The following is a 15,000-nucleotide window of genomic DNA, read 5'->3' as shown; positions in this document are numbered from 1 at the left end:
CTACTTAGAGTTCAGTTTTTGCAGTGTGACTTAAAAAAAAATTAAAACTGCAAGCAGCGATGGACGGGACCGACTTTTGCTGGTGTTTCCTGCCTTTACCCATTCAACATATCTTTACCTGCACATTAGCTACCTTCCCTGCATGCTGGGGTCACACTGGTGCTTCCTGCCATCACCCAGACAACATGTCTTTACCTGCACATTACCTACCTTCTCTGTATCCTGGAGTCAAACTGGTGCCTCCTTCTTTCACCCAGTCAACATATCTTTACCCGCACAGTACCTACCTTCTCTGCATTGTGTGGTCACGCTGGTGCTTCCTGCTTTTAAGCGGCCATCTTGAGACGGCAGCAGCATCAGCGCAGAGGTTCTTTGAAGGCTCGTAAAATCAAAACCGGAGCAGTTTGAAGCCGACACAACAAACGCGCTCAGAGGAGATAATGTTTGAAAAAGGGTGACGGGTTTTTACAAAACTTTGGTTTTGAAGGGGTAATTGCCAAATTCCTGTTGATTTTTGCTGAAGGATGTAAATGAATGAAATGTAGGTCTAAGTGAGACCTACATGGAGGTTTTTGTGTCATGTCTCTACGACATTTTTACCGAAAGTTACAAGCAGGTTTGTCTGTTTTTTCTTCCTAGGAGCAGTTTTGTCTGTATTTTATTCCTGTGGGGTGCTAGAGCGCAATTTTGAGTTTTGGGGTTTGGTTTTTAATTAGATTGCAATTTTTGCCAGTCCTGATGTGTGTGTCCGGTTTGGTGAGTTTTGAAGCATTTTAAGGAGGTCAAAATACAGCTCAAAGAAGCAAAAATTAAATTTTTTAGGAAACTTTTGTTTTGAAGGGGTTTTTGCCAACTTCCTGTTGATTTTTGCTGAAGGATGTAAGTGTATGAAATATAGGTCTAAGTCAGACCTACATAGAGGTTTTTGTTTCATGTCTCTACGACATTCCCAACGGAAGTTACAAGCAGTTTTGTCTGTGTTTTTTCCTAGGGGGCGCTAGAGCGGAATTTTGAGTTTTGGGTTTTGCTTTTTTGATTAGTTCGCAATTTTCGCCAGTCCTGATGTGTGTTAAATTTGGTGAGTTTTGAAGCATGTTAAGGGGGTCAAATTACAGCTCAAAGAGCCGGCGGTATAATAATAATAAAACCTTAGAAATACAATAGGGTCCTCTGTCCCAAAGGGACATTCGGTCCCTAAAAATCCCTTTTGCATTAATGTGCAAGTGTATCTAATGAGGTGGCCGACCAGTGTGTCTATTCTGGGGCTGAAATGGCTGCCGTAGTTACAATAAACCCTCACTGGTGGTTTATTAATAGTCTGAGGCCTTCAAGGTTTAACATTCTGTGAAGGATATGGTTGCATGAATGTGATTTGTGTGTGCATGCTAAATGATCTTTTAATGGCGTGATGACGACCTGTGCACCGAATGTCTTTTATAAAAGAATACCGATGATTTAAAAAATATTTTTTAATTATTATTAATCATTCATCCATATTCTTCCACTTATCCGAGGTCGGGTCGCAGGGGGCAGCAGCCTAAGCAGGGAAGCCCAGACTTTCCTCTCCCCAGCCACTTCGTCCAGCTCTTCCCAGAGGGGTTCCGAGGCGTCATTTCCGTTGTCTGTTATCGATTCTGCTATTATAAGAACACATTCACGTTTGTTTCCGGAATTAGGGAAACACATTTGAGGCAAGAAGTCCGCTCTTGCTATGGAAACAATCTATTCAGGTTCAAAAAGATATGGCAGTAGTTCATCCTCCGTATATTCAGGTTCAAAAAGATGTGGTTGTGAATCCTTATTTGTCCAAAAATAGTCATCTCCGTTGTCTGTTATCGATTCTGCCATGATGAGAACACACTCGCGTTTGTTTCCGGATGTAGGGAAATAGCCATCAATTTATGGTATCTTTTTTTAATCTGAATATATTGTTTCAATAGCAACACACGCCCGACTTCTTGCAACAAATGTGTTTTCCTGCTTCCGGAAACAAACGCGATTGTGTTCTCATCATGGCAGAATCGATAACAGACAACAAGATGGCAATTTTTGGACAAATGAGGATTCGCAACCATATCTTTTTGAACCTGAATATATTGAGGAGGAACTACTGCCATATATTTTTGAACCTGAATATATTGTTTCCATAGAGACACACGTCCGACTTCTTGCAACAAATGTGTGTTCCTACTGTACTTCCGGAAACAAACGCTGGTGTGTCATCATGGCAGAATCGATAATAGACAAGGAAGATGACTATTTTCGGACAAATAGGATTCACAGCCATATTTTATTGATTGATTGAAACTTTTATTAGTAGATTGTACAGTACAGTACATATTCCATACAATTGATTACTAAATGGTAACACCCGAATAAGTTTTTCAACTTTTTTTAAGTCGGGGTCCACATAAATCAATTCATGGTATCTTTTTTTAACCTGAATATATTGTTTCCATAGCAACACACATTTGACTTCTTGCAACAAATTTGTTTTCCAACTTCCGGAAACTAACAGGAGTGTGTTCTCGTTATGGCAGAAACGATATCAGACAACAAGATGGCTATTTTTGTACAAATGAGGATTCACAACCATATCTTTTTGAACCTGAGTATATGGAAGATGAACTACTGCCATATCTTTTTGAACCTGAATATATTGAGGAGGAACTACTGCCATATGTTTTTGAACCTGAATATATTAAGGAGGAACTACTTACCATGAATTGATTACCGTGGACCCCGAGTTAAAAAAGTTGAAAAACTTTTTCGGGTGTTACCATTTAGTGGTCAATTGTACGGAATATGTACTGTCTTGTGCAGTCTACTAAGAAAAGTCTCAATCAATCAATCAATCAATATCTTTTTGAACCTGGATGAATTGATGATGAACTACTGCCATATCTTTTTGAACCTGAATATATTGTTTCCATAGCAACACACGTCCGACTTCTTGCAACAAATGTGTTTTCCTACCTCCGGACACAAACGCGAGTGTGTTCTCATCATAGATAACAGACAAGATAATAGATAACAGACAAGGAAGATGATTATTTTCGGACAAATAAGGATTCACAAACATGTCTTTTTGAACCTGAATATATGGCGGATGAACTACTGCCATATATTTTTGAACCTGAATATTTTGAGGAGGAAATACTGCCATATCTTTTTGAACCTGAATATATTGAAGAGGAACTACCGCCATATCTTTTTGAACCTGAATATATTGAGGAGGAACTACTTACCATGAATTGATTACCGTGGACCCCGACTTAAAAAAGTTGAAAAACTTTTTCGGGTGTTACCATGTAGTGGTCAATTGTACGGAATATGTACTGTACTGTGCAATCTACTAAGAACAGTCTCAATCCATATCTTTTTGATCCTGGATATATTGAGGATGAAATACTGCCATATCTTTTTGAACCTGAATATATTGTTTCCAGAGCAACACACGTCCGACTTCTTGCAACAAATGTGTTTTCCTACCTCCGGACACAAACGAGAGCGTGTTCTTATCATAGATAACAGACAAGATTATAGATAACAGACGAGGAAGATGACTATTTTCGGACAAATAAGGATTCACAACCATGTCTTTTTGAACCTGAATATTTTGAGGAGGAACTACCGCCATATCTTTTTGAACCTGAATATATTGAAGAGGAACTACCGCCATATCTTTTTTAACCTGAATATATTGAGGAGGAACTACTGCCATATTTTTTTTAACCTGAATATATTAAGGATAAACTAATGCCATATGCTTTTGAACCTGAATATATTGGGGAGGAACTACTTACCATGAATTGATTACCGTGGACCCCGACTTAAAAAAGTTGAACAACTTTTTCGGGTGTTACCATTTAGTGGTCAATAGTACGGAATATGTACTGTCTTGTGCAGTCTACTAAGAAAAGTCTCAATCAATCAATCAATATCTTTTTGAACCTGGATATATTGAGGATGAACTACTGCCATATCTTTTTGAACCTGAATATATTGTTTCCATAGCAACACACGTCCGACTTCTTGCATCAAATGTGTTTTCCTACCTCCGGACACAAACACTAATCATAGATGACAGACAAGATAATAGATAACATAACCTGAATATATGGCAGATGAACTACTGCCATATATTTTTGAACCTGAATATTTTGAGGAGGAACTACCGCCATATCTTTTTGAACCTGAACATATTGAAGAGGAACTACCGCCATATCTTTTTCAACCTGAACATATTGAGGATGAACTACTGCCATATCTTTTTGAACCTGAATATATTGAGGATAAACTAATGCCATATGCTTTTGAACCTGAATATATAGAGGATGAACTAACTATTTCAACATAAATGGAGTGCATACCCAAATAAACTGGGAGGAAAAAACCATCCATCGGGTGAGTTACACTTTAATATTAATCAAATACACGTATTATGTCATGCGTGTTATTAAAACTACAATACATACACTGTCTGGCTAGCTGTGTACAAACAAAACCTGAAATGTGGGCTAATACTTTACACATACTGTAATAATATTGTTCATGTTTTTTTTCAGTCAGTCCAGGTTATTGTCCTATCGCAGTGGTTTACAGGTAATACGGAAGCATGCCGATTTGTTATTGTGATAGAAAAAGAGTTCCTCAGTGTTCGCTCTTACAAAAATATCGGCATTATACAGGTTACAAAACGTAAATGAAGTATTGGTGATGGTTTTTGAATGCATTTTGAATTGACTTATAGGTAGAATTGATTGCTGCCATTAGATGCATCGCTCGCTGCAAAATTTTACATGTTGGAATGCAAAACTTTTGTCGTCTTGAATGATTGTGAATGACAGGCAAAATTCCAAAAAAAGGCCATTTTTTTTCCCCGTTTTATCATCGTGTGTCAAGTAGTCATGAGGCCAAGCAGAAGACTGAGAGTGAAAGAATGTTCCCACAAAATAAGATTGGGGGGGTGGGGAGAAAAAAAGTCAGGCAGACTTACTCGCCAAAAAGCGATTCCAACATTTAGCGATTGGCAGCCACACTCAACACGTGCTCGCATATTTCCTGTTTTAAAAATGTCTCTTGGGAGTTCTGTCATTCAGATCTCCATTGTTTTTCTTTCAGATCCGCATGCAAGCCCAGGGAAGCGTGATCCAGGGCGGTATGATGGGCAACTTTATCAACATATATCAGGAGGAAGGCACCCGGGGACTTTGGAAGGTACACACTGGTCGTTTTACTCGGTCGGTTAATTGAACAATACAACACAAGGAACTCGATAAATTGCCATGTTTCTTTGTGTTTAATTTCAAACCGGGTGCATCACTTTTGGCACCTGAGCGAGTAGAATCAATTCTTAATAGAGGTCCAACCCTGTCAGACTTGCCAATCTACAAACCCTGTTTCCATATGAGTCGGAAACGGGGTTGAATATGCTACAAAGACAACATATTTGATATTCAAACTCATAAACTTTTTTTTTTTCTGCAAATAATAATTAACTTAGAATTTCATGGCTGCAACACATGCCAAAGTAGTTGGGAAAGGGCATGTTCACCACTGTGTTACATCACCTTTTCTTTTAACAACACTCAATAAACGTTTGGGAACTGAGGAAACTAATTGTTGAAGCTTTAAAAGTGGAAATTTTTCCCATTTTTGTTTCATGTAGAGCTTCAGTCGTTCAACAGTCCGGGGTCTCCGCTGTCCTATTTTACGCTTCATAATGCGCCACACATTTTCCATGGGAGACATGACTGGACTGCAGGTGGGCCAGGAAAGTACCCGCACTCTTTTTTTACGAAGCCACACTGTTGTAACACGTGCTGAATGTGGCTTGGCATTGTCTTGCTGAAATAAGCAGGGGCGTCCGTGAAAAAGACGGCGCTTAGATGGCAGCATATGTTGTTCCAAAACCTGTATGTACCTTTCAGCATTAATGGTGCCTTCACAGTTGTGTCAGTTACCCATGCCTTGGGCACTAATGCACCCCCATACCATCACACATGCTGGCTTTTCAACTTTGCGTCGATAACAGTCTGGATCAGGGGTAGGGAACCTATGGCTCTAGAGCCAGATGTGGCTCTTTTGATGACTGCATCTGGCTCTCAGATAAATCTTAGCTGACATTGCTTAACACGATAAGTAGTGAATAATTCCGCTGGTAATCACAGTGTCAAAATTAACGTTCAAAATATAAAACATCCTCAATTCAATTCAATCCTTTTCAAGCCATATTCAGTTGAATATGCTACAAAGACAACATATTTGATGTTCAAACTGATAAACATTTTTTTGTTGTTGCAAATAATCATTAACTTTTAGAATTTGATGCCAGCAACACGTGACAAAGAAGTTGGGAAAAGTGGTAATAAATACTGATAAAGTTGAGGAATGCTCATCAAACACTTATTTGGAACATCCCCACAAGTCCATCCATCCATCCATCCATCATCTTCCGCTTATCCGAGGTCGGGTCGCGGGGGCAACAGCCTAAGCAGGGAAACCCAGACTTCCCTCTCCCCAGCCACTTCGTCTAACTCTTCCCGGGGGATCCCGAGGCGTTCCCAGGCCAGCCGGGAGACATAGTCTTCCCAACGTGTCCTACGTCTTCCCCGTGGCCTCCTACCGGTTGGACGTGCCCTAAACACCTCCCTAGGGAGGCGTTCGGGTGGCATCCTGACCAGATGCCCGAACCACCTCATCTGGCTCCTCTCGATGTGAAGGAGCAGCGGCTTTACTTTGAGTTCCTCCCGGATGGCAGAGCTTCTCACCCTATCTCTAAGGGAGAGACCTGGAAACTCATTTGGGCCGCTTGTACCCGTGATCTTATCCTTTCGGTCATGACCCAAAGCTCATGACCATAGGTGAGGATGGGAACGTAGATCGACCGGTAAATTGAGAGCTTTGCCTTCCGGCTCAGCTCCTTCTTCACCACAACGGATCGGTACAACGTCCGCATTACTGGAGACGCCGCACAAGTGTGCAGGCTAATTGGGAACAGGTGGGTGCCATGATTGGGTATAAAAACAGCTTCCCAAAAAAATGCTCAGTCTTTCACAAGAAAGGATGGGGCGAGGTACACCCCTTTGTCCGCAACTGCGTGAGCAAATAGTCAAACAGTTTAAGAACAACCTTTCTCAAAGTGCAATTGCAAGAAATTTAGGGATTTCAACGTCTACGGTCTGTAATATCATCAAAAGGTTCAGAGAATCTGGAGAAATCACACCACGTAATGACAATGACTTTCGAGCCCTCAGACGGCACTGTATCAAAAACCGACATCAACCTCTAAAGGATATCACCACATGGGCTCAGGAACACTTCAGAAAACCACTGTCACTAAATACAGCTGGTCGCTACATCTGTAAGTGCAAGTTAAAGCTGGACTATGCAAAGCGAAAGCCATTTATCAACAACATCCAGAAACGCCGCCGGCTTCTCTGAGCCCGAGATCATCTAAGATGGACTGATGCAAAGTGGAAAAGTGTTCTGTGGTCTGACGAGTCCACATTTCAAATTGTTTTTGGAAATATTCGACATGGTGTCATCCGGACCAAAGGGAAGCGAACCATCCAGACCAGGGGTCGGGAACCTTTTTGACTGAGGGAGCCATACAAGCCAAATATTTTCAAAAGTATTTCCGTGAGAGCGATACATTTTTTTTTTTTTTTTAACACTGAATACAACTATAGGCGTGCATTTTTAAGAAAGACCAACATTTTCAGAGTATAATAAGTCTCTTATTTTTTAATAACTTTGTTTTTCTGAGGTTAACCAAAAGTAAATGAAATACTTCTCACCATTAATGCGACTTCTTGAACAGGTGCGGTAGAAACCGGATGGACGGATGAAAATACATGAGGATGTTTTATATTTTGAACGTGAATTTTGACACTGTGATTACCAGCGGAATTATTCACTACTTATCGTGTTAAGCAATGTCAGCTAAGATTTATCTGAGAGCCAGATGCAGTTTTCAAAAGAGCCACATCTGGCTCTAGAGCCATAGGTTCCCTACCCTTGATCCAGACTGTTATCGACGCAAAGTTGAAAAGCCAGCATGTGTGATGGTATGGGGGTGCAGTAGTGCCCAAGGCATGGGTAACTGACACAACTGTGAAGGCACCATTAATGCTGAAAGGTACATACAGGTTTTGGAACAACATATGCTGCCATCTAAGCGACGTCTTTTTCACGGACGCCCCTGCTTATTTCAGCAAGACAATGCCAAGCCACATTCAGCACGTGTTACAACAGTGTGGCTTCGTAAAAAAAGAGTGCGGGTACTTTCCTGGCCCACCTGCAGTCCAGTCATGTCTCCCATGGAAAAAGTGTGGCGCATTATGAAGCGTAAAATACGACAGCGGAGACCCCGGACTGTTGAAGGACTGAAGCTCTACATAAAACAAAAATGGGAAAAATTTCCACTTTTAAAGCTTCAACAATTAGTTTCCTCAGTTCCTAAACGTTTATTGAGTGTTGTTAAAAGAAAAGGTGATGTAACACAGTGGTGAACATGCCCTTTCCCAACTACTTTGGCACGTGTTGCAGCCATGAAATTCTAAGTTAATTATTATTTGCAGAAAAAAAGAAAAGTTTATGAGTTTGAATATCAAATATGTTGTCTTTGTAGCATATTCAACTGAATATGGGTTGAAAAGGATTTGCAAATCTTTGTATTCTGTTTATATTTACATCTAACACCATTTCCCAACTCATATGGAAACGGGGTTTGTAACATTGTGCTGAAAATAATATTCTTTATTGTCCAGAAGACTTTGTTACCGGCCCATTCCTGACTTAAGCTTATGGTGTTATTTTATTAAGCCCAGGGAAAAAAATGATATATATATTTTTTTTATATAATGATTAAGCATGAACTGCTTTTTGCAAACAAACACGTTAACTTCGGTGGAACAGAAAGGAGCAATTTCTAGTTAACCATCTTCACTTTATAATTCGCAAGCCGAACATGACATCCAGCTATCCATTTTCTACCACTTTTCCCTTTTGGGGTTGCTGGGGGGTGCTGTAGTCTATCTCAGCTGCATTCGGGCGGAAGGCGGCGTACACCCTGGACAAGTCGCCACCAGACAACATTGACACATAACAAAAGAACACAATTCCAGTTGACTGATACTTAATGAGTGATATGATCAAATTAAAATGTAATTTAAATAAAAATTAATTAAGTGCTTTCCACCACTCTGTATAGTTAATGAGTCCGATGGTACAAAATGTCCTAAAACACTCTGCACTAGTAAATGGTACACTCGGCCACTTGTACTTTTTCGACGGGGTTTCTGCAGCCTCATTCGACCTCCAACTCATTCCTCCCTCTGCCGTTTGTCGCCAGGGCGTCTCTTTAACCGCTCAGCGAGCGGCCATCGTGGTGGGAGTGGAGCTGCCGGTCTATGACATCACCAAGAAGCATCTGATCCTGTCGGGTCACATGGGCGACACCGTCTACACGCATTTCTTGTAAGTGAAACCAGAACTTCCCCCCCCTGGTCTCGATTTGCTCACAAACAGGAAAAGTACAAAACCCCAAAGCAGTGAAGTTGGCACGTAAATAAAAACAGAATACAATGATTTGCTAATCCTTTTCAACTTATTTTCAATTGAATAGACTGCAAAGACAAGATACTTCATTTTTGTTATTGTTGCAAATAATCATTAAATTGGAATTTAATGGCAGCAAGACGTTGCAAAAAAGTCGGCACAGGTGCATTTTTACCACCGTGTTACATGGCCTTTCCTTTTAACAACACTCTGTAAACGTTTTTCAACTGAGGAGACCAAATTTTGAAGCTTTTCTGGTGGAATTATTTCCCGTTCTTGCTTGATGCACAGCTTAAGTCGTTCAACAGTCGCTAGTGGACATGGAGTCAGTGCTCAGGCAGGCAGAGAGGAGAGACGGTGGGTGAGTTGAAAGGTGTTTAGCAGGTGAGCATACTGCAGCGGACTCTCCCCAAATTATAATAAACACCTCCCAGTCAACTACTATTAACATCACTATGAGCCCTGTATGTCTGAGAAAAAGACAATCATTATTGACCTACAGTCAACAACTAAGTTATTTCACTTCACCCTTTTCTGTGTTGATTGAGCTGTGTTGAAGCAGCAAAAAAGGACATTATGTTCAATGAAGAGTTTCTCGAAGCTGTCTCTGATAGTTTATACAATAATGTAACTGCATTATATAGCCTACATCAGGGGTGTCCAAACTTTTTCCACTGAGGGCCCCAGACTGAAAAATCAAAGCAAGTAGGGGCCGTTTTCATAATTTTAATTTTAAAAACCAATACAATATATGTTTAAAAAATATACATTTAGGCCTCCACTCAGTTATGACCCCGGGGACCTCCAAGGGATTTTGGTAAAAAATAATATTAAAAATGTGTCGTTATTCAGTATTATTATTATTTTTTTATTATTCAAGTTTTAAATCTCTAGATCAACATTAGGGGGAATAAATGGAAAAAACACAAAATATGCAATATTTTCACCCAATAACTTTTTTAGGTGGAATATTCGAGATTATATAATATTTGGAGCCTTAATTTTGGATTTTGATTCATTATTATTTTTTGGAGCAGTGCCACTTAAAAACAAATCACACTAAAATAATTGGGGATTTTTTGAGCAATGACACTTAAAAACAAATCACACTAAAATAGTTGGGGATCCAAAAGTGTCCCACTCATTAAAGTGTTAAAAAATAAATAATAATAATGATTTTGACTGTTTACTTTTAGCACAATAATCTCGAGATCAACTTCAGATATAGCCGTCAATTTTAAGTTTTATTGTTGTTTATGTTTTGTTTGTTTGTTTTAGGCCCTTCTTTGAAAAAAAACAGCTCAGTTTTTTATATCGAAGCCTTAAATAGGTCAATAATTCAAAATGACATTGATTTTGATTCGTTATTATTTTTTAAAGAAAGAAACAGCCTGCATGGCAGCTTTGTGTTATAAGAGTAAGCATTGCAACAATTTATTGTTACATTTCACCTGTTTGCTATTTTATACCACTTTTTATGTTCTTAATTTTTTTCAATTGTATTCTTAAAATGTGCCGTGGGGCTGTTAAAAAATTACCGGGCCACACTTTGGACACCCCTGGGCCCTACATGAACTCCATGGTGTTCAGGGATAATTAGTCTCTCCTATTGCTATGGTTTCATTAATCATTAGTAATGTAGCAGCCTAGTTTTGAATGGCAGGGTCCCTGCTATCACATGTTGATAAAAATATAATGTTTACATTATAAAAAAAATCAACTACAAGCTTCCCAAATGCTGTAATAAATTAAGCAAGATGAGTTGAGCATATGTCAGCATGTGGCCCCACTTTTTTTTTCTTTTAAATGCTTATTCCAAACGCTTACTTACTGTCATGTCTGTGTGATCGTGTTTTGTTTTAGTCTTGTCCGGTTTTGTTTTTGGACTCTTTGTGCACTTTTGTTTGTTTTGTCACCATGGCAACCCATTAGTTTTCACCTGTCGAGTCACGCACCTGTTTTCACTGATCAAGTGACTGCTATTTAAGCCAGTCTGTTTCTGTTGTTCGTCCTGGTGAAAATTATCCTATCTATCTATCCATCCATACTACCTCTGCTACCCATGAGATTCCTGTTCATTATAGTTCATGCTTCATGCCATGCCACATTAATGGTTTATGTTTCGTGTTCATAGTTAATTGCCTTTGTGCTAGTCTTTTGTTTTCATTAGTCAAGTTTGTTCTCCGCCCTTGTGCACGTCTTAGTTTTGTACCTTTTTTTATAGCAACTAATAAATATGTCCCTACCTTCACGTCTTGCCCGCGCCAACTTTCTTTTGCCTTCCGGGAAAACAAACCTCACAGTCCACGCTGTGACACTTACAGCAAGTCATTAATTTGACTTTGTAAGTCTTTATTTCAGTATCTCAGGTAACTAGGACTGTTTTATTTTTACTTTACGGAAAAAATACCGAGATATATATCGTATATTGCCATTCAGCAAATGGAGCGTAAAACATAAGCAAAAGTTGTAGGCTTCTTCATGCGACGAAGCCGGCCTACTTCACCACAGTCTGGAGTCTATTGCCCCCCCATGCTGTGGTGGCATCGACATGGTGGAGACGTGATGGCGACACGCCGAGTTACCCCTTCCCCGGTCCCCTCCCCCTAACACATTTTCTGGGGGAAACACTGACTTCCTTCCGTCTTATGGCATGCAGGTCTAGTTTTGTGTGTGGCCTCGCGGGGGCGCTGACCTCCAACCCTGTGGATGTGGTCCGGACGCGTATGATGAACCAGAGAGGAGGCGCTTTGTACCAGGGAACCGTGGACTGTCTGCTGCAGGTCAGTCTACTAACCGCTCAGGGGTCTCATGTATAAACCTTTGCTCGTGGACCACAGACGAAAATAGCCTGCACACAAAAAATATGCAGACTTATAAATGGGTGTGAATAACACTTGACCTAAAAATGTTCACCGCAGGGTCTGCTTAATATCCCTCGCTTTTGTACACGCCCACTTGAATAAAAATAAATACAGATGAGCTTGTTTAATCAAAGGCACTTAAAACTTAAAAAGATAAAGTACCGTATTTTCCGGACTATAAAGAGCACTTAAAATCCTTTTTTTCCCCACCTCAAAACTCGACAGTGCGCCTAATGTAAGGACTAAGTTTGGTTGAGCTTACCCGCCTCGAAGCTATTTTATTTGGTACATGGTGTAATGATAAGTGTGAGCAGTAGATGGCAGTCAAACATAAGAGGTCAGTTTAGGCTGGTGTGTGTATAAGGTAAGACAACATATACATACAGTATATATACAGTATTTTCCGGACTATAAAGCGCACTTAAAATCCTTTTTTTTCCCTCAAAACTCGACAGTGCGCCTTATAACCGGGTGCGCCTAATGTACGGAATAATTCTGGTTTTGCCTGCCGCCCCAAAGCTATTTTATTTGGTTCATGGTGTAACGATAAGTGTGACCAGAAGATGGCAGCCACACATAAGAGATACCTGTAGACTGCACTATGATGGCACTATGACTCAAGTAAACAACACCAACATTTTATATGTTCCATTGAAAATATAGAACATTACACATGGCTCTCGAAAATCTGTGTAAATGTTTTAGTACGATTTTGGTAAGCTATGAAGCCACACGGCTTGATGGATTGTCGGCGCATTAAACATAGGAATATTATTATGGTGTGTGTATAAGGTAAGACATATATACATACAGTATATATACCCTATTTTCCGGACTATAAGGCGCACTTAAAATCCTTTTTTCCCCCTCAAAACTCGACAGTGCGCCTTATAACCGGGTGCGCCTAATGTACGGAATAATTCTGGTTTTGCTTACCGACCCGGAGTAACGATAAGTGTGACCAGAAGATGGCAGTCACACATAAGAGATACCTGTAGACTGCACTATGATGGCATTATGACTCAAACAAACAACACCAACATTTTATATGTTCCGTTGAAAATATAGAACAATACACACGGCGCTCGAAAATCCGCCAAAATGTTTTAGTGCGACTTTGGTAAGCTATGAAGCCACACGGCTTGATGGATTGTCGGCGCATTAAACATAGGAATATTATTATGGTGTGTGTATAAGGTAAGACATATATACATACAGTATATATACCCTATTTTCCAGACTATAAGGCGCACTAAAAATCGTTTCTTTTCCCTCAAATATATCGTTAGTAATGTAGCCGCCTAGTTTTGAATAACAGGGACCCTGCCATTCAAAACTAGGTGGCTATATTACTAATGATTAATGTAATTATAGCTGAAAAAATAGTAATTACACTTTTGTAAATGATATCTGAACAGCCGATATGAGTATTTACATCAACTATTTGATTTGCCTGAGAAGCTGGACAGGACCAAAGAAAAATTTAGATTTTTTTGGAATTTTTTTTAAAGCCTTTAGTTTAGGCGGTTGCTCTTTGTTGTTAAGCCGTCCGTCTTAACAACAAAGAGCTGGCAACAGTGGCAAAAAAGACTCATAAAGTTGAGGAATGCTCATCAAAACACTTATTTGGAACCTCCCACTGGTGAACAGGCTAATTGGAAAGCCATTTATCAACAACACCCAGAAACGCCGCCGGCTTCGCTGGGCCCCGAACTCATCTCAGATGGACTGATGCAAAGTGGAAAAATGTTCTGTGGTCTGACGAGTCCACATTTCGAATTGTTTTTGGAAACTGTGGACATGGTGTCCTCAGGAAGGAGCTTTAGTTATTAGAGTTCCGGTCGGATGTTTTTTTTCACGGGACACATTACGGACGAGGAGATGCTTGATTTGATTAGATTTTTTTTAAGGATCCCCATTAGATGGTTGCCACAACAACCCACTAGTCTTCCTGGGGTCCACAACTCAATACAATTACAAGTAGAAGCATATACCGTATTTCCCTGAATTGCCGCAGGGCAAATAGTATGCGCCTGCCTTGAATTACTGCCTGGTCAAATTCGTTTCACAAAATAATTAGCGCATGCTTAGTATTACCGCCGGGTCAAACTCGTGACGTCACAAGTGACACTTCCCCTGTCATCATTTTCAAAATGGAGGGGGCTGATTTCAATACTGGTAATTTTAAATCGCATAAAGGGAAGAAGATTAAGAGCTATTCAGTAGGATTTAAGGTCCAAGCTTACATCACACTCAAATTTTTACTGCATGCCTTTGGTAAGTGCCGGAGTGAGAAGAGGTTTTAAAATAATTAGCGCATGCTTACTTTTACCGCATGCCTTTGGTAAGCGCAGGAGTGGGAAGAGGTTTTAAATTAATTAGCGCCCCGGCGGCAATTCAAGGAAATACGGTAATTATAACTATACAATACAGACAAAAATAAAAATAAATATATATAAAAAATATATTGATTTAAGTAAAGTCTGAATGTCATTAAAACAGTTAGCCTATGGTCCGGAAAATAAGGTGAATGTAGTTTTTGTTGTTTTTCTCGCTTGTGACAGTGATCTGG

At 39.8% G+C, this 15,000-nt stretch overlaps 1 protein-coding gene across 1 annotated transcript in view; it reads left to right on the top strand.

Moving 5' to 3' along the window:
• LOC133545596 (kidney mitochondrial carrier protein 1) overlaps positions 1 to 15,000 on the top strand; it is a 28,534-nt gene that overhangs the window by 10,071 nt on the left and 3,463 nt on the right. The window contains exons 5-7 of the mRNA XM_061891339.1: positions 5,125 to 5,220; positions 9,359 to 9,483; positions 12,224 to 12,347. Coding sequence (XP_061747323.1) covers positions 5,125 to 5,220; positions 9,359 to 9,483; positions 12,224 to 12,347 — 345 coding nt within the window. The remainder of the gene's footprint in view (positions 1 to 5,124; positions 5,221 to 9,358; positions 9,484 to 12,223; positions 12,348 to 15,000) is intronic.

Source organism: Nerophis ophidion, linkage group LG02, assembly GCF_033978795.1.
Source record: "Nerophis ophidion isolate RoL-2023_Sa linkage group LG02, RoL_Noph_v1.0, whole genome shotgun sequence".
Lineage (NCBI taxonomy): Eukaryota > Metazoa > Chordata > Actinopteri > Syngnathiformes > Syngnathidae > Nerophis > Nerophis ophidion.
This window is presented reverse-complemented; position numbering and strand designations above follow the sequence as displayed.